The following is a 26,321-nucleotide window of genomic DNA, read 5'->3' on the forward strand; positions in this document are numbered from 1 at the left end:
CTGCAGATGCTGGTACAAATCGATTTATTCACAAAATGCTGGAGTAACTCAGCAGGTCAGGCAGCATCTCGGGAGAGAAGGAATGGGTGACGTTTCAGGTCGAGACCCTTCTTCAGACGTCTGAAGAAGGGTCTCGACCCGAAACGTCACCCATTCCTTCTCTCCCGAGATGCTGCCTGACCTGCTGAGTTACTCCAGCATTTTGTGAATAAATAAATTATGTTGAGACAGGATGGGGGGGCTGCTGCATATAGATTGTGTCAGTAATGTCCAATGGTTTCATGGTTATGAAAAGACAGTATTAACGATAGTTTTAAAACCTCCAAAATGAAACAACTGAACAATAGGTTTATTATCATTTGCATAAGTAAAAGAAAGTTTACTTTAACCACTTATACTTTCTTATGAAGTCTTTAAACAGAAAAAAACATATGCATCAGGTTAGCAAAAGGTAAGATATTTTATCACATAAACAAGAAATAATTGTTAGCAAGATTTGCAGACACGTTTCATAATTTTAAAGATATTTAATCTGAGTTGCACATTTACCTCATTCTGAACAAGAATGTACCATACTGAAAAAAGGCAATTTGCCCCTTTAAATCTGTGCCAGATCTCAAGGGATTCCCCCGAATTATTCCCTTCTATCTTATTCCCTCTGACATTTCCATTCATTGTGTATGGTATTAAGTTTAGGTCACCCTGCTGGCATTAAGCTGGAAGGAGTGCAGAGAAGATTTACAAGGATGTTGCCAGGACTTAAGGGCCTGAGCTACAAGGAGAGGTTGAGGCAGGCTAAGACTTTATTCCGTGGAGCGCAGGAGGATGAGGGGTGACCTTATAGGGGTGTACAAAATCATGAGGGGAAATAGATAGGGTGAATGCACAGTCATTACCCAGGGTAGGGGAATCAAGAAACAGAGGACACAGGTTTATACAGACCGGGAAAGATTGAATAGGAACCTGAGGGGCAACTTTTTCATCAAAGGGTGGGGTGGGTATATGAAAGGAGCTGCCAGAGGAGGTAGTTGACGCAGGTACAATAACAACATTTAAAATGTCTAACATTTGGACGGGAACATGGATAGGAAGAGTTTAGAGTGATATGAGCCAAACATGGGAAAATGGGACTGGTTTAGATGGGGCATCTTGGCCAGCATTGGCGAGTTGGGCCTGAGGGCCTGTTTCCATGTTGTATGATTCTACAGGTTTAATTCCCTCTTAATTCTCGTAATGTCCACCCATACAAGGGTAATTTACAGAGGCCAATGGATCTACCAGCCAACATGCAATTGGGATGTGGGAGGAGACCGGAGAACTCCAAGGGGAAACCTAGGCAGTCACAGGGAGAATGTGCAAACTCCACACAGACAGCACCAAAGATCTGGAGTGAACCCAAGGATGCAGGAGGAGCTCCAATGAGATCAATATTGCAAGAACGCAGTCAGCATTTGTCTGATAATACTGCCCAGTGTAGATACCGAGTTTATCTGTACGTTCGAGCCAGCGAAGTGTCGATCCTTTTGCCGTGTCACAATTACTTAGCAAATGACATCTATTCTGTGTTCACTTGGCTTCAGGATTTGGCAATGTAGTTCCACAAAGATCACAATAGCAACATACACATGTACAGAGAGAGAAAGGAGGAGATTTCAATATTCATATGGAATGCACATTAATACTTTATGCCAACTCTATGACTGCCTGAAAGCCATGCAAATTCTGAATATGAATTTACCTCAGAAATAACAGGAGTGAAATACACAAAACAATTAGTGTTTATTATTAATTCTGTCCAAGAGAACCACCCTTCTCTATTCATACATATGTCATTTGTCTGTTTTGCTTCCATTTCGTACAGTCTACGACTTGGTAACCCTATGATCCGACGGCTGAAGAACTATCTGCAAATTTCTATTTGCTTGAATCAATCCTCTCTTGTCTTCGTTTCATGATTTCTTCCAGTTCCGTATCACCTCGGTGCTTCTGTGAATTAGAAAGTAAGATGAGAACAATAACCATAATATCAATACAATAAGACATGCAAGTTTGTAGGTTAATTGACTTGGTAAAGGTAAAGATTGTCCCTAGTATGTGCAGGTTAGTGTTAATATGTGGGGATCGTTGGTCATAGCAGACCCGGTGGGCCAAAGGGCCTGTTTTCGCGCTGTATCTCTAAAACTAAATATCAAGTTAGATGCAAGGCACTTCAGATGCTGAGTTACCAAAAGGGGCAGCATAGTGGCACAGCGGTAGAGCTGCTGCCTCACAGCGCCAGAGACCTGAGTTCAAACCTGCCAATGGGTGCTGTCTGTGTGGAGTTTGTACGTTCTCCCTGTGACCGTGAGGTGCACCGGTTTCCGCCCATCTCCCAAAAACATGTGGGTTTGCAGGTTAATTGCCTTCTGTAAATTGTCCCTAGTGTGTAGGGTAGAACTAGTGTATGGGCGATCGTTGGTCGGCGCGGACTCAGTGGGCTGAAGGGCCTCTTTCTATGGAGTATCCCTAAACTAAACTAGACTAAAAAGGACACAAAGTGTTGGAGTAAAACTCAGACCGTCAGGCAGCATCACTGAAAAACATGAATGGGTGACGTTTTGCATCAGGACTCTTCTTCAGACTGCTTGTGGTGGGAGGAGGTGAGGGGAGAAAACTGGTAGAGAGGTAGGGGGAGGTGGGACAAAGCCTGGCGAGTAATAGGTGGATACAGGTGAAGGGGAGCATGGAGCATCTTGGTCGGCATGAACAAGTTGGCCCAAAGGGCCTGTTTCCGTGCTATATAAGTTAATGTCATAGGAGAAGAATTAGGCCATTCAGCCAATGGATTCTATTCCACCATTCAAACATGTCGGATCTATCTTTCCCTCCCAACCCCATTCTCCTGCCTTCTCCACAAAACCTTTGACACCATTACCCTGAATCAAGAATCAGTCAATCTTCGTTTTAAAAATACAGTGACTTGGTCACCACAGCCGTCTGTGGCAGTAACATACTGTTTTATATATTTTCTACTGGGTTCAAAAATTATAATGATCAAATTACATTAGTAGGTGGTATCGTACAGTTTCTTACATCTAATTCAGCCTTCTGTACTTGGATTAGGCTGTACACTCGTGCTCCCTCCTCTCCACACACCATCTTCAGTTCCTCTTTGTTGAGGGAAAAGATCTGGGCTCCGGTCAATATACCTAATCCCACCACTGTCCTGTAGAAAAAATAAAGTTCAAAGTTTATTAATCAGCACACCTCTCTTCAGCCAGCATCACCAGAGACCCACACCACCCAGCCCCATGCTCTCATTTCACTCCTGCCATCGGGAAGAAGATCCCAAATACCATAAATCAGGCTCTTGAACACTAGAAAACACCAACTAAACTCTGAACTACGAACTGTCTTGGTTGCACGAGGGACTTCGGGATTTTCTTTTATTTTTTCCCCCCACTATATTTTTTATTCATTTGATGTTGTTAAGCTGAAAAAGGGTGCAGAGAAGATTTATGAGGATGTCGTCAGGACTCAAGGGCCTGAGCTACAGTGAGAGGTTGGGCAGGCTAGGATTCTATTCCTTGGAGTGCAGGAGGATGAGGGGTGATCTTATAGAGGTGTACAAAATGATGAGAGGAATAGATAGGGTCAATGCACAGAGTCTTTTACCTAGAGTAGGGGTATCAAGAACCAGAGGGCACAGGTTTAAGGTGAGGGGGGAAAAGATTGAATATGGACCTGAGGGGTACTTCTTTACACAAAGGGTAAAGTATAGAATGAGCTGCCGGGGGAGGTAGTTGAGGCAGGTACAATCACAATGTTTAATAAACATTTGGACGGGTACATGGATAAGATAGGTTTCGAGGGGAATGGACTAAATGCAGGCAGGTGGGACTAGTATAGATGGGGCATGAGCAAGCTGGGCCGAAGGGCCTGTTTCTAATGTGTATGACTCAATGAACATTTTTTTTGTTTATTTGCTATGATCTCCATTGAGTATTGTGTTTACAAATCTGTTGTGCTGCTGCAAGTAAGAATTTCATTGTTCTGTTTCGGTACATAAGACAATGAAACAGTCTTGACTCTTGAAGTGAGACTCACAGGCCCATCAGTAGTAGTACACCACAAGTCTAAGAAAGAGCAGGGGTGAATTATGGCAGTAGTAAGTTATAAGTAATACATAAATTACTGGGGAGCCACTGCCTCACAGCAACAGAGACCCCGGTTCAATTCTGACATTGTGTGCTGTCTGTGTGAAGCTTGTACGTTCTCTCTGTGACAGTGTGGGTTTCCTCCGGGTGCTCCGGTTTCCTCTCACATTTCAAAAATGTGCGGGTTAGTAGGTTAATCGGCCCCTCTGTAAATTGCCCCCGGTGTGTAGGGAGTGGATGAGAAAGTGGGATAACATAGAACCAGTGTGAACGGGTGACCGATGCTTGGCGTGGACTCACCAGGCCAAAGGGCCTGTTTTCATGCCCTATCGTTAAAACATCAGCTTCACCTTCAGCCCAATGAGTCCGCCTCCACCATCGATCGCCCGTTCACCCCAGTTCTATGTTGTCTTACTTTCTCATTCACTCCCTACACACCAGGGGCAATTTATCAAAGCCAATTAACCGCCATACCTGTACGTCTTTGGAATCTGGGAGGAAACCAGAGCGCCCGGAGAAAACCCACGCGGTCATGGGGCCAAAGCACAAACTCCATACAAGACAGCACCCATAGTCAGGATCAAACTGGGGCTCTGGCGCTGTGAGGCAGCAAATCTACCGCTTGGCCACTGTGCCGTTAGGACAGTTCAAGTCTCAATGGACCATCTATCTACCAGTTGTTATTTTGTTCATTTGCTTGGGATATACAACTTTGTACTTACGATTTACTGAATCCTTTCACTCCCAACCAGGATTTAACATCTTCCGTGTTGGATTCGTAGCCAAGTGGGACCTGAACCGAGGATGGCTTTGGGAGCTGGAAGCTCCGTTTTGCTTTGCTACCGATGATCATATGTAGGAGTTCATCATTCACTTCATCCATCTGATTCATGATGTCTGTTTAAGGAAATAGGTCAGCACAGTTAGCTTATATATACCAGTGCTTGCCTTCGACACACCAATACGATCAATACCAATAAGTGCGGCACGGTGGCACAGAAGCAGAGTTGCTGCCATACAGCGCCAAATAACCGGGTTCGATCCAGACTATGGGTGCTGTTTGCACTGAGTTTGTACATTCTCACCATGACTGCATGGGTTTTCTCCGGGTGCTCTGGTTTCCTCCCACACTCCAAAGACGTAGAGTTTTCCGGTTAATTGGCTTCGGTAAAATTGTAAATTTTTCCTCGTGTGTGTACGATAGTGTTAGTGTGCGGGGACCGATGGTCTGCGTGGACTTGTTGGGCCGAAGGGCCTGTTACCGCACTAAACTAACCTAAACTAAACTTCAGCCAAGTAATGACCGACAAACAACGTTCCCTCAACCTTGAGACTTTGAGACAGGAGGTGCAGAGCCTGAAGTTCCATACCATTGGGTTCAAGAGCTTTTCAACAACTGTCAGGTACTCAATGTGACCTGCTCATCCCTAAACCTACCCTGGCAACAGAACTTAGTCTGAAGAAGGGTCCTGTCCACAGGTGCTGCCTGACCCGCCGACTTCCTCAAGCACTTTGCTTTATGCTCAAATTTGATCATCTGCAGTTGTTTGTATCGACAAACCATTTGTTGCACTTGTTTAGTTTAGTTTAGAGATGCAGCGTGGAAACAGGTCCTTCAGCACACTGTGTCTGCACCGACCATTGATCAGCCACACACTCGTTCTATCTTACACACGAGGGATAACTTGCAGAGGCCAATTAACCTACAACCCCCACATCTTTGGGATGTGGGAGGAAACCGGAGCACCCGGAGGAAACCCACGCGGTCACAGGGAGAACATGTAAACTCCATACAGACAGCACCCTTAGACATGATCAAACCTGGGTGTCTGGTGGTGTAAGGCAACAATTCTACCGCTGCCCCACTGTGCTGCCACTGTGGACTTGTCTTTCAATTGTGTATTTTATTGTTATTATCTTTTGCACAGTCTTTTTCTTTCCACGGTCTTGTAATTGTTTATAATTTATGTATAATTTATGTGTTTTGTGTGTTCTCTGGGTCTACATGCTTGCAATACTGCTGCAATCAACATCTTTATTGAAAATGACACAAAGCATAGGAGTAACTCAACGGGTCAGGCAGCATCTGTGGAGGGCAGGGATAGTTGACGTTTCAGATTGGGTTGGGCGGTACAGTGGTGCAGCAGTAGAGTTGCTGCCTTAAAGCGCCAGAGACCCGGGTTTGATCCGGACTACGGATGCTGTCTCCCTGTGATCGTGTGGGTTTTCTCCCGGTGCTCTGGTTTCCTCCCACACTCCAAAGACGTACATGTTTATAGGTTAATTGGCTTCAGTAAAACTAAATGTTCCCTAGTGTGTAGGAGAGTTCTAGTGTATGGGGGTGGTCACTGGTGGGTGCAGACTCAGTGGGCCGAAGTGCCTGTTTCTTTGCTGTATCTCTAAAGACCCTTCTTCAGACTTCTATCCATGTTCTCCAGAGATGCTGTTACTTCAGCACTTTATGTCCTTTTGTATAAAGCAGCACCTACAGTGACTTGTTTCCACAAGATCTGTATTGAACCTGTAACTCATCGCACTTGTGTATATGACAATAAACTCATTTAGAATTGACTTTACTTGAAAGATTTGACATTCTGTGTACCTCTGGACAATCATTGTTTCCCTAAAACTACGGTGGCGCAGCGGTAGAGTTGCTGCCTCACAGTGCCAGGTACCCGGGTTCGATCCTGACCATGGGTGCTCTCTGTATGGAGTTTGTACGTTCTCCCTGTGACCTGTGTGGGATTTCTCCTGGTGCTCCGGTTTCCTCCCACACTCCAACGATGTGCAGGTTTGTGGGTTAATTGGCCTCGGTAAAAATTGTGAATTGTCCCTAGTGTGTGTAGGATAGTGTTAGTGTGCGGGGATCGATGGTCGACGCGGACTCGGTGGGCCGAAAGGCCTATTTCCGCGCTGTATCTCTAAACTAAACTAAACTAAAACATGGAAGTTGACAAGATGCACTTTTGCTCTTGAGCAGAAGCAGGGAAAAAGTGCATCCCCATCAGCGTTAATTTATTAGTCCGTTTCCTTTAGTAGAGCATTTCATACACATCATGAATGTTGATATTGTTTCACTGCAGGTTCCAAAAATACATCATTTGGTCAGACCGGTTTAATAACAAAGGATGAGGTTTATATAATGAGTCCGGCATACAGAAATGCCTCAAAGCATTTGACGGATGCACAAACAGATTGAATTGAATTGATTTTTTTAAATTAGTAGCCAAGTCTGTATACATACAAGGAATTTGTCTTGGTGCTTTGCTCGCAAGTAACAACACGACATACAGTAAACCATCAAGAACAAAACGTTATAATTTACACATGAGAAGAATGCTGACAAGTATGTCCAAATAATCCAACGAGTGAGAGAAATCCGGAACAAAGTTCCAGATAAGAATGAACGTAGAACCAAAAGAGGAGAGTTTAGTTTTAGTTTAGTTTAGAGGTAAGGCATGGAAACAGGTCCTTTGGCCCACCGAGTCCATGCTGACCATCGTTCACCTAGTTCTGTGTTATCCCAATTTCTCAACCACTCCCTACTCCCTTGTGGCAATTTGCAGCGGCCAATTAACCAACATACCCGCATGTTTTTGGGTTGTGGGAGGGAACCGGTTCACTCAGAAACCCACGTAGTCACAGGGAGAACATGCAAATTCCACACAGACTGCACCTGAGGTCAGTATCGAACCCGGATCTCCGGCGCTGTGAGGCAGTGGCTCTACCAGCTGACCCACTGTGCTGCCTTGTTGCTTTGCTCAGGACAATCATTTTAATTCAAGTTAAGCAGATTTTAATTCGATTTGAGCACCTGGGCTGTATGCGCGAGGTTGGGCAGGCTCGGACTTTATTCCTTGGAGCATAGGAGGCTGAGGGGTGACCTTATAGAGGTGTCTAAGTTGATGAGGGGGATAGATAGGGTGAATGCAAAGCGTCTTTCTCCCAGGGCAGGGGAATCGAAAACAAGAGGAGATAGGTTTAAAGTGCGATGTGATAAATTTATAGGAACCCAAGGGACAACATTTTCACACAGAGGGTGGCAGGTGTTTGGAACGAACTGCCAGATGAGGTAGTTGAGGAAAATAATATGACCTCTAAGAAAAAGACATTGGACTGGTACATGGATAGGAAAGGTTTAGGGGGATATGGGCCAAACGTGGGCAGGTGGGTCTAGCATAGATGGGGGCATCTTGGTTGGCATGGGCAGGTAGGGCTGAAGGGCCTGTTTCCACATTGTATGACTCCATGACGCTGTGTCTATTGTGGAGGAGGTAGTTAATGCAGATACAATAAATTTGCTTATAAAAGACACCTGGACAGACAAATGCAGGCAAATGAGATATGGGCCAAAACACAGGCAAAAAAGAACTAGCTTAAATGAAACATCTTGGTCGGATGTTGCATTGAAGGGTCTGTTTCCGTGCTGTCTGACTCTATAACTCTACAAGTGGAGTTTGACTATCACTCCAAAGGTAAACACAAATAGCTGTAGTATCTTAACGGGTCAGGCGGCAGCATCATGGAAAGGGGACTCCAGACTGATTGTGGACAAGAAAAGACCAGGACAAATCAGGACTAGCAGCAGATGAGCTGAGGCAGGGTAGTTTCCTGATGTTGACTTTGACTCCCTTTGTCACTTACGTTCCTTGTCCCTTGCGAAGGGCCTGTTGGCCAGTCCTGGCAGTTCATGGCTTCCATGCCTCATGTGGCCTGGGGTGGGGAGCGATCTGGTGGAAGAAGTAGAGCCTGTTCCTCGAGCACTCGTCTCACCTTTGTACCATTGACCACTCTGCAGTAAATGAGACATTAGTCAGTTCCTCTCCATTGCACATTGATATTATGGTAGAACGTGGTAGAACATGAGGTGGTAGAACAAGTTCAGTCTAGTCTCGTCTAGTTTAGTTTAGTTTATTGTCACATGTATCATGCAAACCAGTCAGCGGAAAGACTATAGGTGATTAAAATTAAGCCGTCCACAGTGTACAGATACAGGATAAAGGGAATAACGTTTAGTGCAAGATAAACTCTAGTGAAGTCTGATTAAAGATAATCTGAAGATCTCCAATGAGGTAGATGGTAGCTCAGGACCATTCTCTAGTAATTGATAGGGTGGTTCAGTTGCCTGATAACAGTTGGGAAGGAACTGCCCCTGAATATGGAGGTGTTCGTTTTCACACTTCTGAACCTCTTGCCTGATGGGAGAGGGGAGAAGACTGGAGAGGGGTGAGACGTCCTTTATTATGCTGGTAGCCAACGTGAAGTGTAGATGGATGCAATGGAAGTGAGGTTGGTTTGCATTATGATTTGGACTGCGTCCATAATTCTCTGCAAAGTCTTGATGATTATGGTGCGTTGATATTCTGCTGCAAGGGCTGAATATAACATGAAACAAAGGGAACTCATTATGCTCCTCCACAATGGAAGAAGGGCTGTATCTTCCAAACTGGAGCAAGAGGTAGACAGAGATAGCACAGCGGCCAAAATGGAAAACGTAGCTTGCACAAACATTGGAGCAACCGATAATTTTCAGCAGTAAAAAGTGCTAGAGTAACTCAGCGGGTCAGGCAGCATCTCTGGAGATCATGGAGAGGTGATGTCTTGGGTCAAGACCCTTCTTCAGACTGATTGTAGTTGGGCAGGAAATAAAGCTGGGATGGAGCTGGCCAGTAATAGGTGGACACAGATGAGCGGGTTTTCCTGATGGGCAGATTGTTGGGACAAAGGCCAGAGATAAGAAGAGACGGGTGTGAACCCACAAAGGATAATGAGTTGCAAATTGTTAAGCTCAGGGGTAGAAGAGTTGTAGATTGTGTATCAACTGTAAACAGTGCAGGTGGGCAGGAGCTTCCTGACTCCCTACAATCGGTCTGAGGAAGGGTCTCGACCCCAAACATCACCTGTCCATGTTCTCCAGGGATGGTGCCTGACCCACTGAGTTGCTCCAGCACTTTGTGTCTTTCGTTGGTATAAACCAGCATCTGCAGTTCCTTGTTAGTACATTTTATCACAGCCTTGATTTATGGCAATAAACGCACAAACCTAAAGCTTCCCTGTTTATTTTACATGGAGAGGATAAGTTTAGAGGAATATGGACCAAACATATTCGTGTGTAGGATGTGGATGTGAAAGTGTGATTGCATATAACTAGTGTGTATGGGCGATGGACGGTCGGCGTGGACATGATGGGCATGTTTCCATGTTGTATCACTACATGATGCTGTAACTATGACAACTACCCATTGGCCAACTCTAGCACCTCTCCCTGGGAGAATGGTTATTTATACAAACCGTCTCGCCAGAAAAATTCAGTATCTTTACATAATCTTTACATCATCGTCAGATTTGTATATTTACATAATCGTCAGATTTTACAAACCGTCAGAGACTCCTCCTCACTCACCACATTCAAAACATCACTGAAGTCTCACCTGTTCAGCACTGCCTTCAACCACTGACCGTCACCTCACCTTCTGTCTCCTTTTTCTGTTCGTTTACTTATTTATCTATTTATTTTCTTCTCTATGTTCTAGTAATCCCTGTAAAGCGTCTTTGAGTGTTTGAAAAGCGCTATATAAATGTAATGCATTATTATTATTATTATAATCACTGAGATAGGGCGCCACAGTGTTGAAGTGGTAGAGTTGCTGCCTCACAGTGCCAGAGGCCTGGGTTTGATCCTCACTATGGGTGCTGTCTGTACGGAGTTTGTATGTTCTCTCTTTGACCACGTTGGTTTCCTTCGGGTGCTCCGGTTTCCTCCCACATTCCAAAGGTGTGCAGGTTTGTGGGATAATTGGCTTCTGTAAATTGTCCCGGGTGTGTAGGATAGAATTAGTGTACAGGGTGATTGCTGCTCAGTGTGGACTCAGTGGGTCGAAGGGCCTATTTCCACTCTGTATCATCGAACTAAAGTAAGATGATATAAATCTATTATGATTGCAGCAGCATAGTTTGCAAGGAACAGTCTCAAACATGTTGAGCCTTTTGGCTTTACTTTTGTACAGTGTCACTCACCGGGCTTTTGTCTGGCTGGCTCGGAATATCTTCTGGATTTATTGGAACGAGCATATTGAAAGGCACAAATCCAACTTCATCAAACTTGCTCTTCAGCTTCCACCATTGCTTGCTTTCCTCCACTACCTACAAGGAGAGAACAGAGTTATAATTTGTTGCACTGACTTTAGCTAACCAGCTCCCATCCATTGACTCCATCTACACTTCACGCTGCCTCGGCAAGGCCACCAGCATAATCAAGGACCAGCCTCACCCCGGACATTTCCTCTTCTCCCCTCTCTCATCAGGTACAGAAGTGTTAAAATGCACACCTCCAGCTTCAGAGACAATTTCTTCCCAGCTGGTTATCAGGCAACTGAATCATCCTATCACCAACTGGACAGCAGTCCTGACCTACTATCTCCCTCATTGGACACCTTCGAACTATTTTTAATCGGACTTTACTCAACTTTTTCCTGCACTAAATGTGTCTATCTAAAGATCAGGAAAGTCTGATTAAAGATAGTTCGAGGGTCTCCAATGACGTAGATTGTAGATCAGGACTGCTTCCTAGTTGGTGATAAGATGGTTCAAATACCTGATAACAGCTGGGAAGAAACTGTCCCTGAATCTGGAGGTGTGCGTTTTCATACTTCTGTACCTCTTGCCTGTACAGGATTACTATCAAGCCGTCCACAGCGTACAGATACGGGATAAAGGGTATAACGTTTATTGCAAGATAAAGTCCAGTAAAGTCCTATTAAAGGTCATTCAAAGGAGTCCAATGAGGTTGATGGGAGGTCAGGACCAGTCTCTAGTTGGTGAGAGGATGGTTCAGTTGTCTGATAACAGCTGGGAAGAAACTGTCCCTGAATCTGGAGGTGTGCGTTTTCACACTTCTGTACCTCTTGCCTGATGGGAGAGGGGAGAAGAGGGAGTGGCCGGGGTGACACTGGTCCTTGATTATGCTGGTTAAACCTTGATTAAATACATCGGTACATGCACCAGAAAGTAACGGATTAAAAATGGATTCTCACCTCCAGTATATCGTCCTTTAAGACAGAAATTTCATTGGCATTCCTTGCCACAAAGTCATACACTATTTTAACATATTTCTTCGAAGGAAGTCCTTGCGCCTCATAATTTCTACCGGAGAACAAAAACAAACAACAATTCCGACCATCGCGTATGATTGTCAATTGTGAGGGCATGCAGTCATTATAGAAACAAGGAAATGACACGGTACAATATTAGAGATGTTTCTTTTCCTTCGAATGACAGAAATCAGTTGTTGGTTTTATCTCTTATTCTGCCTAATATTGTTTTTTATTGCAACGATAGACTGTACGAGAATGTTGCCAGGACTCGAGGACCTGAGCTATAGGGAGAGGTTGGGCGGGCTAGGACTTTATTCCTTGGAGTGCAGGAGAATGAGGGGTGATCTTATTGAGATGTACAAGATTCTGAGGGGAATAGATCGGGTAAATGCACCGAGTCGTTTACCGAGAGGAGGGGAATCGAGATTCAGAAGGCACAGTTTTAAGGTGAGGGGGGAGAAAGATTTAATGTGAACCTAAAGTGCAACCTTTTTTACACAAAGGGTGGTGGGTGTATGGAACGAGCTGGTGGAGGAGGTAGTTAAGGCAGGTACTATCACAATGTTTAAGAAACATTTAGACAGGTACATGGATCAATTGGTTTGTAAAATGTTCCAAATAACTTTGGGGAAAGAAACCTCGCTTCCCTTATTTAAATTCAAATTTAATTTTACCATTCTGATGCCTAACTTCAGTGTAACTGAATAACTTTGCAAAGTTTAAACATAAGTTCCTCAGGCATTCCCCAATGCATTTTTAAATGTATGTTTTTTATGTTCTTCTTTTAATCTAATAACCTTTTACGTAGAACAGTACAGCCCAGGAACAGGCCCTTCGCCCACAATGTCTGTGCTGAACATGATGCCAAGATAAACCGTTCTCCTCTGCTTGCATCTGATCCATACCCCTCCATTCCCAGCATATCCATATGCCAATGTAAAAGCCTCTTCATATCAGCCTCTCCCACCTCTGGCATGTGTTCCAGGCACCCACCATACTCTGTGGAAAAATACTTGCTCCACATATCTCTTTTAAACTTTGCCCCCTCACCTTAAAGCCATATCCTCTAATCTTTGTCATTGCCATCCATCGAGGTAAAAAAGGCTATGACTGTCTACCCTATCTATGTCTCACATAATTTTAAGTGCTTATATACTTCTATCAGGTTTAACATGGGTCTTTTTCTGTTTGACTTGTGAATTGAAAATTATCTTTGGACTTTACTTTAGACTTTAGCCCTCCGACCCAACGAGTCCGCGCCGACCAGCGATCACCCCGTACACGATCAACACGATCCTACACACCATCAACAATTTACAATTTTACTGCAGCCCATTAACCTACAAACCTCTACGTCCTTGGAGTGTGGGAGAAAACCAAAGCATCCAGGGAAAACCCACGTGGTCACAGGGAGAACGTACAGACTCCGTACAGACAGCATCCATTGTCAGGATCGAACCCAAGTCTCTGGCGCTCTATGGCAGCAACACTACTGCTGTGCCACTGTGCCGCCTTGTGACTTATAAATGTGCATCTCTATTACAATACCAGTTATATTAATAAGAGTTAAATAAAAATGCAAAATTATAATTAGTAGCATTTTACTACTTAAGTAAACTATCTGAATCTTTACCTATCACTTTTAGTTACATACAATATTCCACACCGCCATGTTTTGATTAAAATGAGCATGAAATTGTATCAGGTACATACTCAAATGCAGCTAGCATATTAACATCACTGTATTTTCAGATTTATCATTTGCCTAGCATTCCAGGAAGGATGTGGGAGCTTCGGAGTGGGTGCAGAGGAAGTTCACCAGAATGCTGTCTGGAATAGAAGGTATTAGCTGTCGGACAGATGGACAAACATGGGTTGTCTTCTCTGGAGCGTCAGAGGCTGAGGGGAGTCCTGATAGAAGTATATAATATTATGAGAGGCACAGATAGGGTAGACAATTAAAATCTTCTTCCCAGGATGGAAATGTCAGACTCGAGGGCAGAGCTTTAAGGTGAGAGGGACAAAGTTTAAAGGAGATACGTAGGGCAAGTTTTTTACGCAGTGTGTGTTGGGTGGCTGGAACGTGCTGCCAGGGGTGGTGGTGGAGGCGGAAATGATAGTGGCATTTACAAGGTGGTTAGATAGGCTCATGTATGCGGAGGGAATGGAGGGATATGGATCAAGTGCAGGCAGAGGAGGTGGTTTAACTTTGCACCATGTTGGGCATAGACACTGTGGGCTGTACGGCCTGTTCCTCTGCAGTACTGTTCTCCTTTCTATGTTCTAAGACAGCAGCTGGAAATCTTATACCACATGAAATGCGTATGAAGGAACTGCAGATGCTGGTTTAAACCGAAGATAGACACAAAATTATCGGCTGCGGGACTTAACATCGCCCGGGGCGGCTCGACCGCGGGGCCTTCCATCGCCCGGGGCGGCTCGGCTGCGGGACTTAACATCGCCGGTGCGGCTCAGCCACGGGGCCCTCAATCGCCCGGTACGGCCACGGGACGTTTCAGTGCTCGGCCGCGTGGACTTCCATCCCCTTGCGGGGGCTGTGCGGGTCGGTCGCCTCGGTAGGGGTCGAGCTGTCTGTCCGTGGGCATGGGGTAGAGAGGGGAAGTTTTGTTGCCTTCCATCACAGTGAGGGGGTGTTTGGAGTCACTGTGATGGATGTTTGTGTTGGGGTCGTGTGTCTTGTGTTCTTTTTTTTGTGTGTTCTGTGACTGCTGGAAAATGTAATTTTGTTCGGTATCTCGGTATCGAATGACAATAAAAGAATACAATACAATACAATACAATACAAAATGCTGGAGTAACTCAGTGGGACAGGCAGCATCTCTGGAGAGAAGGGTTGGGTGAGTTTCAGGTCGAGACCCTTCTTCAGACTTCTTCAGACTACAGTCTGAAGAAGGGTCTCGACCCGAAACGTCACCCATTCCTTCTCCCCAGAAATGCTGCCTGTCCCGCTGAGTTACTCCAGCATTTTGTGTCTTTCAATTTTAATCCTATCCCACCTTGGTTCCTACATTTAACACCCATCCCAGAGCAGAGAGCTGCAATCCAGAGCGACATTCCTTCCCACATCCCATACACACCGAGCTAAGCTCGTTCCGCACAGGCCTTGTGGATGTAGCTGACTGCTACTCAATGGCAATCCATTTATCGCATCAAAAGTATATATTAAACGACTAAAAAACGACACAGTGACAATCATCTTAAAACTACATCGGAATCAGTATATTCAATAGGTTAATCTTTCATTAACCGGTCGTTACGCAAGTATTGCAGAGCTGTGGAAAACTGTTGCTTAGAGAAGGGAACATCACCTGTTAGTAAATGCTGCTAATTTGTCTAAACCCAGCCACCACCAGACATGCTGGGAATTAGAAGCACGTACATTCTAATAAAGCACACACATCAATGGCGTAGGAGAACATAAACTGACAAAGAAATAGTTCAAGCCACAGACTTGAGAGCATTTCCAATCCACCGATTATTCGCCAGGTTTTTTCCCTCCTCTTCCCTCTTTATCTGACACCCTTTTGTCTCCTCCTCATCTGTGGCCTTTGTCCACCCACCTGTAAATCACCCCCCCCCCTCACCTGTATCCACCTATCACAATCCAAAACATCACCTATCCATGTTCTCCAGAGATGTTGCCTGACCAGCTGAGTTACTCCAGCACTTTGTGTCCACCTATCACTTGCCAGGCTTTCTCTCGCTCCCACCTCTTTTTTCCAGCTTTCTCCCCCTTCCTACAATCAGTCTGAAGAAGGGTCTGCAGTTTCTTGTGTCTCAAAGACTTACAGTCATCACTGATTTTGTATTTCGAAATCATAAGAGTTTTGATGTCAACTGTGCTTCAAGATAGCAGTCAATGATGGGAGAAGCACAAACGCCGTATTAAGAAGTAGGGTCCCCACCTAAAATGTTGCCAGTCCATTCCCTCCACAGATGCTGCTTGGCCTGCTGAGTACCTCCAGCACTTTATGTTTTACTTTTGCTCAAGTCATAGTCATAGAGTCATAGAGTGATACAGCATGGAAACAGGCCCTTCGGCCCAACTTGCCCACACCGGCCAACATGTCCCAGCTACTTTAGTCCAACCTGCCTGCATTTGGTCCATACCCCTCCAAACCTGTCCTATCCATGTGCCTGTCTAACTATTAAACATTGGGATAGTCCCAGCTTCAGCTGCCTCCTCTGGCAGCTTGTTCCATACACCCAACACTCATTGTGTGAAAAAGTTACCCCTCAGATTCCTATTAAATCTTTTCCCCTTCACCTTAAACCTATGTCCTCTGGTCCTCAATTCATCTACTCTGGGCAAGAGACTGTGCATCTTCCCGATCTATTCCTCTCATGATTTTATACACCTCGATAAGATCATCCCTCATCCTCCTGCGCTCCAAGGAATAGAGACCCAGCCTACTCAACCTCTCCCTATATCATCTCAGACCCTCTAGTCCTGGCAACATCCTCGTAAATCCTCTCTGTACGCTTTCCAGCTCGGAGGTCTGCCCATTTGCCTGATGGAACTAGTTGTGTTCCTTAATAAAAGAGCATCTTAGGTGAAACAAAATGATCCATTTTCAGTTGACATAAATTCTCAACACATAATTGGTGTATGATTAGGTCTTAAGGATAGCGGAGTCAGGGGGTATGGGGAGAGGGCAGGAACGGGGTACTGATTGTGGATGATAAGCCATGTTCACATTGAATGGCGGTGCTGTCTCGGAGGGCCGAATGGCCTCCTCCTGCACCTATTGTCTATTGTCTATAATATTTTAATATTTTGAGTTTGTCCTAATCATTGGATTGATCCAGGTATTTTCTTGCCTCCTGCTCTTCACCACCCCGCCCCTTACTTTCAGTCTGAAGATGGATCCCGACCTGAAACGTCACCCATCCTTTTTCTCCAGAGAAGCTACCTGACCCGCTGAGCCACTCCAGCACTTTGTGTCTATCTATTCATGGGGCAATCTACTCTTCCACTGACCACTAGGTGGCAGGACCGAGTTGGGGCAGCTCTCTGTCTCTTGCATGGACTTTGAAATTCTAGTTGTAAGTACAATGCATTATGTAGGGTGTTATTGAAAATTCATCATGTATTACTTATGGGGTGGTTTTTAAAGTCCACGGTTTACCCTTTGATTTCTCTGTGCACAGAGAAAGCTGACTCACAACGGTCACAGTATCACACAATTGAACAGTACGGAAAATTGAATTCCTCAATTTTAAGCAATACCTCCCATCCCCTCTCTCTTTCCTATGCCCCCTCCCTCACGCCAGTGCACACCCATCCTCCCACCAACCTGCCCCCCAATTCCTCTCCCCCCTCCTCTTCCGTCCACATCCCTCCCTCTGGCTCTACATTTCACTCCTCCTCTCTCATAATCTGACACCATTTTGTCTCCTTTACATCTCTAGCTCAGATAGCTTCTCTATTCATCTGCCTGCAATCGACCCCTCCTCCCCCCCTCACCTGTATCCATCTGTCACTTGCCTGGCCTTGTCCTGCCCCCCCGTCCGATCTCTTAAACGCCACTATTGCATCTGCAGCACCTTCGAAGCACCCACAGCCCTCTGTGTAAAAAAACCTGCCTCGCACATCTCCTTTAAATCTTGCACATCTCCTTTAAATCTTGCCCCTCTCACCTTCAAGTGATGCCCTCTAGTATTTGACTCCCCCCCCCCTGGGATGGAAATCATGGTTGCAATCAATGTTCACCTGAGTTCTTCGTATTCAGAAACTAGATGCTAGTTTTTCAGTCAAAAACTAGATGCAATTCAAGACACAAAGTGCTGGAGTAACTCAGCGGGTCAGGCAGAACCCCTGGAGATCACGGATAGGTGATGTTTGCGGTTGGAACTCTTCTTCAGACTGGTTGTGTGTTGGGGAGGGGAGGGGGGGGGGCGTGGAGACAGCTGGAAGAGAGTTGTGACAGGACAAATTCTGGCGAGTGATAGGCTGAAACCAAAGATACTAGAGGAGCAAGATAGACTACTTGACCCTAAAAACCGTAGTATGTCACGGCGCCATTTTAGTAGGCAGAAACTTGCAGAAACATTTAAAAAGAAAAGTCGCAAAAATCTGTGACTTGATAGATGAGATATATTCTGCATTTTAATGGTATCATCACACATACTGTTCCCCAAAACACTGATTACACTGCGAGAGGCATAGTGGAAGGAGGGTTTTGCTTACTAAAATGGCTCCTTTGCGTACTACACTTCGCTGTAGGTGATTTTGACGGCGTGGTCTATCTTCCTCCGCTCTGTTATCTTTGGCTGAAACAAGTAACTGCAGACGCTGATTTACCAAGGAAAGACACAAAGTACTGGAGTAACTCGGCGGGTCAGGCAGCATCCCTGCAGAACATGGATGGGTGATGTTTCGGGTCTGGACCCTTCTTCAGACTGATTGAAGGGTCCCGACCCAAAACGTCACCTATCCATGTTCTCCAGGGATGCTGCCTGACCCGCTGAGTTACTCCAGCATTGTGTGTGTCTTTCCTTTTGAGTGATAGGTGGATAGAGGCGAGGTTTTGTTTTGATAGACAGATGGTTGATAGGCAGAGTACAGCAGACATCGAAATGCAATTAAGCTGATAAATTCGTCATTTGGAACAAGTAAATAATTCCACTGAAGACTAAAAGTTGTCGGGCTGCAAAGCTGTGATACGGGATAATGGAGCACAAAGCCTTCATTGACAGCACAGCTGTGGTACTTTAATGCAGGGAAGCTCCCTTTATGATCACACCCAGCAGAGGGAGAGAGAGTGCACACTGTACCAGTTCTCCACAGCAAAGCAATACCAGTTACCTATCCACATGCCGACAAACACTCTGCTTAAAAGCATCCACTGCCACATTCTGGTCACCAATCTGGCCTCTCTTGAAAGATGTGTTACCGAATTCATACCCATTTGGAGGAGGGAAGGAGGGTGCCATTGATTGCTGCAAGACAAAAAGAATAGAATCATGTAAAGAGTTCGATATTGGTCTTGGTTTCGGTACATTATTGTTACGTTTACCAAGGTACTCTTCATAAACTTTGTTTGTCATGCAATACAAACAGATCAGATCAAGGACCAGTCTCACCCTCTTCAGTCACTGAAAGTAAGCGTGCAGGCACAGCAGGCAGTGAAGAAAGCCAATGGCATGTTGCCCTTCATAACAAGAGGAGTTGAGTATAGGAGCAAAGAGGTCCTTCTGCAGTTGTACAGGGCCCTGGTGAGATCACACCTGGAGTATTATGTGCAGTTTTGGTCTCCAAATTTGAGGAAGGACATTCTTGCTATTGAGGGAGTGCAGCATAGGTTCACCAGGTTAATTCCCGGGAAGGCTGGACTATCATATGTTGAAAGAATAGAGCAACTGGGTTTGAATACCCTGGAATTTAGAAGGATGAGAGGGGATCTTATAGAAATCTATAAGATTATTAAGGGATTGGACACGCTAGAGGCAGGAAACATGTTCCAGATGTTGGGGAAGACCAGAACCAGGAGCTACAGTTTAAGAATAAGGGGTAGGCCATTTAGGACTGAGATGAGGAAAAATGTTTTCACCCAGAGTTGTGAATCTGTGGAATTATCTGCCTCAGAAGGCAGTGGAGGCTGATTCTCTGAATGCTTTCTTTTCAGAGAGAGTTAGATAGAGTTCTTAAAGATAGCGGAGTCAAGGGATATGGGCAGAAGGCAGGAACGGGGTACTGATTGTGGATGATCAGCCATGATCACAGTGAATGGCGGTGCTGACTCGAAGGCCCAAATGGCCTACTCCTGCACCTATTTTCTATTGTCTCCTCTCCCATCAGGAAAAGGTACAGAAGTGTGAAAACGCAAACCTCCAGATTCAGGAACAGTTTCTTCACAGGTGTTATCAGGCAACTGAACCGTCATATCAACAACTAGAGAGCAGTCCCGAGCTAGCATCTACCTCATTGGAGACCCCCGTGCTATCTTTAATCGGACGATACTGGATTTATCTTGCAATTAACATTATTCCCTTTATCCTATATCTGTACACTGTGGATGGCTCGATTGTAATCATGTATAGTCTTTCTGCTGACTGGTTAGCACACAACAAAAAAGCTTTTCACTGTACCTCAGTATATGCGACAATAAACTAAACTAATACATAAATGCGAAGGTATTTATTTCACAAAATGCTGGAGTAACTCAGCAGGTCAGGCAGCATCTCAGGAGAGAAGGAATGGGTGACGTTTCGGGTCGAGACCCTTCTTCAGACATAAATACAATCAGTTCAAACTCGTACAATATGCAAAGCAATGGGAAATGTACAGAGTGCAGAATATAACGTTCAGCATTGTATCGCATTAGTTCCATGGACAATTTATTCACAAAATGCTGGAGTAACTCAGCAGGTCAGGCAGCATCTCAGGAGAGAAGGAATAGGTGACGTTTCGGGTCGAGACCCTTCTTGAAGAAGAAGATCCTGAAGAAGGGTCTCGACTCAAAACGTCACCCATTCCATCTCTCCTGAGATGCTGCCTGACCTGCTGAGTTACTCCAGCATTTTGTGAATGAATACCTACGATTTGTACCAGCATCTGCAGTTATTTTCTTACAGTTCCAAGGACAAAGTCCGCAACGGGGTAGAGGTGAATCGGACAGTACCCTAGCTTGTGGAAGGACCGTTCAGAAGTCTGATAACTGATGGAAGAAAACTGTTCCCGAGTCTGGTGGTGTGTGCTTCCGAGGATCTTACCTTCTGCCAGACGGGAGCGAGGAGAAGAAGAAATGAACAGGTGGGACAGGTCTTTCATGATGTTGGCTCTTGCTTGACGGAATTGCCCATTGAGTTAACACAGATTTGTGGGCGGCGGTAATGATTCAGCGATACTTTATTGACACATGTACCGAGGTACAGTAGTTATTTGTTTTTGCAGGCAAATCACAAAGCATGCAAAGAGTCGCCATGTATCTGCTGCTGACAAGGTTACAAAAGCGCTCACTGGAGTCACGATGGACCCTTCGTGTTCTTGGTGTACCCCCCTCTCCCCCACCGCCGCTGGGTCCCTCCTTGTTCTTGCGCACCCCCCCCCCTCTGGGTCCGTCCTTGATCTCGCGCACCCCGCTCCCCCCCTCCGGGACCATCCTTGTTCTCGGCGCCCCCCCACCCCCCGTGTCGGGTCTCTCCGTGTTTGTTCACAGTGGCCCGGCCCCCACCTCACTTACAAAGGCTGCAGGTTGTACAAAGATGTAGCCCGGAGAGCGACCTCACCTCCACAGAAGATCTCCTCATCTCCTCCTGTCTACGCTGACCATCCATCTCCGTCCCCTGAGGTGCATCCAGCTCCCAGGGAACTCCCCGGAAATTCTCCAGAGGCGGCTCCCAGCCATTCCTAAACTTTGGCACGTACGGGGGAACGTGGATGTCTCTTGGCCAGTCAGCCCTGAACGAAGGAGAAACACAATCGGTGATGGCAGCACAGCTGGAGGCAGACACACAAAGCTGGAACAACCCAGCGGGTCAGGCAGCATCTCTGGAGAAGGGGAATAGGTGATGTTTGGGGTCGAGACCCTTCTTCAAGTGACGTCTCAACCCGAAAAGTCAATCATTCCTTTTCTCCATTAACACATACATGTACATACACACACACTTACATAAATACTGGACTTTTGGCTTGATGTTTCCTATGATTTTTTCAGAGTGCTAAGTTACATTTTGCAAGGAAGAATTTAATTGTTCTATTTTGGGACATATGACAATAAAATACTCTTCACACGTGACTTGACTCTGGAGGGAATGAACAGGCGACATTTTGGGTCGGGACCCTTCTTCTTCTTTGGACTGAGTTTAGTAGGGGGGGGGGAGAAAGCTGGAGAAGTGTTGCGGTGGGCAGGACAAAGCCTTATGAGTGATAGGTGGAAAAGGGCAGAAAGTGCTGGGTGTGGGGGGGGGGGGGGAGTGGAGTGTGTGGGGATGGGGGGGGTTGTTAGTTACTAACAATTGGAGAATTAGTGATAGGTTGATAAAGGTGAGGAAGGTTTGATATGCAGATGGGTGGAAAAAGGCTAGAGATGAAAAGGGGACGAAATGGTGTCAGATAAGGAGAGGAGTGAGAAGTAAAGCCGGGATAAAGCTGGAAGGTGATGGGGAGGGAAGGAGGGTGGAAGATCGGGAGAAATGGGTGCACACCAGGGTGGGAGGCACAGAAAGGAAGAGGGTGGGGGGGTGGGGATGGAGAAGAACGGTAATGTTAGCCAGAATTGGAGGATTCAATGTTCATACTGTCGGGTTGTCAGCTACCCAAGTGGAATATGAGGTGCTGTTCCTCCAGTTTGTGGGTGGCCTCACTCTGCCAATGGAGGAGGCCCAGGACAGAAAGGCCAGTGTGGGAACGGGAAGGGGAGATAAAACGGTTAGTTTGAAAGATACAAAGCTGAATGCTCGCTGTGTTATTCTGCAAACGGACAGGGAAAAGTAAGCTTGAATATACTTGTTATTTATTTAGGATTTATTCCTTATGCCACTGTCATATCTCCCTCCACCCCCACCCCCAGAAGCACGTTCCAGGCATCTCCCCACCCTCTGTGACAAAAACCTTTCGCCTGCACATCTCCTTGGAACTTTGCCTCTCTCACCTTAAAGCTATGGCCTCCAGTACTTGATATTTCCACGCTGGGAAAAAAGATTCTGGCTATTTATTGCCACAGGGGACCCTCCAGACAATAAACTCCACACGTTAGATGAGATACGAGGAACTGCAGATGCCAGTTCAGTAGAAAAGACACAAGGTGCTGGAGTAACTCAGCGGGTCAGGTGGTAGCATGTGCGGTAGCATCTGCATGACACATGCACTGCAAAGGATCTTGCAGAGGCCAACGACGTGGCACTAAAATGTCCTCGCAACTGGCAAACAGTTGTGTGATGACGCAAAATATTAATCAGCGGAGAGCCTGGGAGAGATGACGTTTCGGGTCGGGACACTTTCTTCAGACTGATACCTACAACCGTTATCGACATGACATATCGAGAAGGGTCTCTCCCTTGTCGCGAGCTCTGGGCAAAAACAATGGCATCTACTTTGCTCACCTCGACCGGGTCCACGCCTCTCCCAATGCCTCCCACAGCGAAATTTCTTTCGGAGTTAGGTGGCCGCGTAGAAAATCTGTCGCGTCCTTGGAAAGCAGAGGGCAGACGATGCTGCTCGCTACGTCCGGTCCTCCGGTGCTGTTAATCACCTGCTCCCCCAAACAAATCACAACACAAGGTCCACGTGTGAAACGGATGAGATCCCTTGTGCGGCATTGTACACATTGGGAGCGGTTTTGGGCCCCATAGTTCAGGAGGTGACGTGCCAGGGTTGGAGAGGGTCCAGAGGAGTTGGACGAGAATGATCCCGGGGATGATTGGGTTAACGTGTGAGGAGATTGTGACATCTCTGGGCCTGTACTTGCTGTAGTACAGAGGGTGGATCTCATTGAAACCTTTCCCGAATAATCAAAGACCTAGATAAGGTGGGTGTGGAGAGGATGTTTCCACTGGTGGGAGAGTCTAGAACCAGATAGCACAGCCTCAGAATAAAGGGACATACCTTTAGAATGGAGATGAGGGGGGAAATTCTTCAGTCAGAGGGTGGTGTATCTGTGGAATTCATTGCCACAGACAACTGTGGAGGCCAAGTCATTGGGTACTTTTAAAATGGAGATGGACAGGTTCTGGATTAGTAAGGGTGTCAAAGGGAGAAGGCAGGAGAATGGAGTTGAGAGGAGGAAATAGATCGGCCATAATTGAATGGCAGAATAGTCTTGATGGGTCGAATGGCCTAATTCTACTATTTCTTGTCTGGTCTTATGATTGATTTCTGAGTCAGAGTGTAAGGGGCAGATGTGCACAGGAGATCTTGTTGGTTCAGTACAGCCGATGCTTCACAGCTCCAGAGACCCGGGTTTGATCCTGACCTCGGGTGCTGTCAGCGTGTGGAGTTTGCACGTATTCCTTGTGACCTTGTGGGTTTCCTCCAGGTTTCCTCCCACGACCCAAAGACGTGCGGGTTTGTAGGTTACTTGGCCATCTGCAAATTGCCCCTAGCATGTAGGCAGTGAATGTGAATGTGGGATAACATAGAACTAGTTTGAACGGGTGATTGATGGTCGGCATGGACTCAGTGGGCCAAAGGGCCTGTTTCCATGCTGTATCTGCTAATCAATCAACCAACCCTGCCTCTCTAGCCAATCCCAACTTCTTTACAAATCTAGAGTTGAGCATCGATAGTTATGATTTTTAAAAGACATTTGAAGAGTTTAATGGATGAGAAGGGTTTAAAAGGCTATGGGCCAAAGGCAGGAAAATGGGACCAGCCCAGAAATCCAACATGCTTACTTCCGTTTGAAAGTGAGAGGAAATTTGAAAGCAGATTATTTCTGTTGGAGACCTGTGCTGGAGACTTGTGTTTCAACTGATCTGAAACCCAGTTGGTCTGGAAGAATGGCAATAAAGAAGTAGAGATACATGCAAACTAACCTCGTCGGACATTTTACATCAAGAATTTAAACTGAAGAAGGCTTTGGGGCAAGTATATTTGCCAAGATTTCTCAGAGAGTTCCAAATGATTACCATCCCCCTCATTCCCACCACCACCACCGCAATCCCTGCTCCCCATTACATTGAAGGTCGCTCAATATTTGCAATGAAGACATTACCACTTCAAGCGGTCCAAACAGGAAATGAAGCAACTCCACGGCATTGGGATTTTGGATGTGCCTCTTCAGCTTTGCCTGTAACAAGAACATGAACAGAAGCTGTCAGCATCTGAAAATGCGAATAAACCACAAAAGCTCGATGTTACAGTTTAATTCAGTTTGGTTGAGTTTATTTTATTGTCGCGTGTTCCGTGGTACAGTTAAATCTATCTTCGATTTAAACCAGAATCTACAGTTCCTTCTTACATAGAACAATATAGATTATTAAGGGGTTGGACACATTAGAGGCAGGAAACATGTTCCCAATGTTGGGGGAGTCCAGAACCAAAGGCCACAGTTTAAGAATAAGGGGTAGGCCATTTAGAACAGAGATGAGGAAAAACTTTTTCAGTCAGAGAGTTGTGAATCTGTGGAATTCTCTGCCTCAGAAGGCAGTGGAGATCATTTTCTCTGAATACATTCAAGAGAGAGCTGGATAGAGCTCTTAAGGATAGCGGAGTCAGGGGGTATGGGGAGAAAGCAGGAACGGGGTACTGATTGAGAATGATCAGCCATGATCACATTGAATGGCGGTGCTGGCTCGAAGGGCCGAATGGCCTACTCCTGCACCTATTGTCTATTGTCTATTGTCTAATACAGCAGTGGAGCAGGCCCTTCGGCCCACAATGTCCATGATGCCAAGTTAAACTAATCTCCTCTGCCTGAACATGATCCATATCCCCCCATTCCCTGTATATCAAAGTGCCTATCAAAAAGCTGCTTAAACGCCATTATCATAACTGCCTCCACCACCCCTCGACTGTATGATCGTGCATTAAATGTTATTCCCTGTATCCTGTATCTGTGGGCAACTTGATTGGAATCTTGTACAGTCTTTCCGCTGATTGGATAGCATGCAAAGAAAAAGTTTTTCCAACTGTACCTCAGTAAACATGACGATAAACTAAATTGAACTAAACTCAACTAAACTAAAACATAACTAAACTAAACAAAAGTGAACTAATTGCCCCTCACATCTCCCCGACATGTTGTCCCTCACCATAAACCTATGCGCTCTAGTCTTTAACATTTCCACCCTGGGGGACCGACCGTCTACCCTATCCATGCCTTTCGTCATTTTATATACTTCCTATCGAATCATGGAAGGCCTGGATAGAGTGGATGTGGAGAGGATGGTTCCAACAGTAGGAGAGTCTTGGACCAGAAGCCAGAGCCTCAGAATAAAAGAACGTACATTCAGAGAGGAGATGAGGAGGAATTTCTTTAGTCAGAGGGTAGTGAATCTGTGGAATTCATTGCCACCGACGGCTGTGGAGGCTAAGACAAGGATATTTTTAAGGCGCAGATTGTCAGATTCCTGATTAGTACGGGTGTCAGGGGTTAGGGGGAGAAGGCAGGAGAATGGGGTTGAGAGG

General features: G+C 45.7%; 1 protein-coding gene across 1 annotated transcript in view; it reads right to left on the bottom strand.

The window, feature by feature from the left end:
- Positions 1–416: 416 nt before the first annotated feature.
- The window catches only part of eps8l2 (EPS8 signaling adaptor L2), a 119,328-nt gene continuing 93,423 nt past the window's right edge, over positions 417–26,321 (bottom strand). Inside the window, 10 exon segments of the mRNA XM_078414906.1 lie at positions 417–1,986; positions 3,073–3,205; positions 4,859–5,033; positions 8,781–8,928; positions 11,154–11,279; positions 12,170–12,278; positions 19,158–19,192; positions 21,482–21,653; positions 23,297–23,445; positions 24,907–24,981. Coding sequence (XP_078271032.1) covers positions 1,915–1,986; positions 3,073–3,205; positions 4,859–5,033; positions 8,781–8,928; positions 11,154–11,279; positions 12,170–12,278; positions 19,158–19,192; positions 21,482–21,653; positions 23,297–23,445; positions 24,907–24,981 — 1,194 coding nt within the window. The 3' untranslated portion in view covers positions 417–1,914.

Source organism: Rhinoraja longicauda, chromosome 18 (genome assembly GCF_053455715.1).
Source record: "Rhinoraja longicauda isolate Sanriku21f chromosome 18, sRhiLon1.1, whole genome shotgun sequence".
Lineage (NCBI taxonomy): Eukaryota > Metazoa > Chordata > Chondrichthyes > Rajiformes > Arhynchobatidae > Rhinoraja > Rhinoraja longicauda.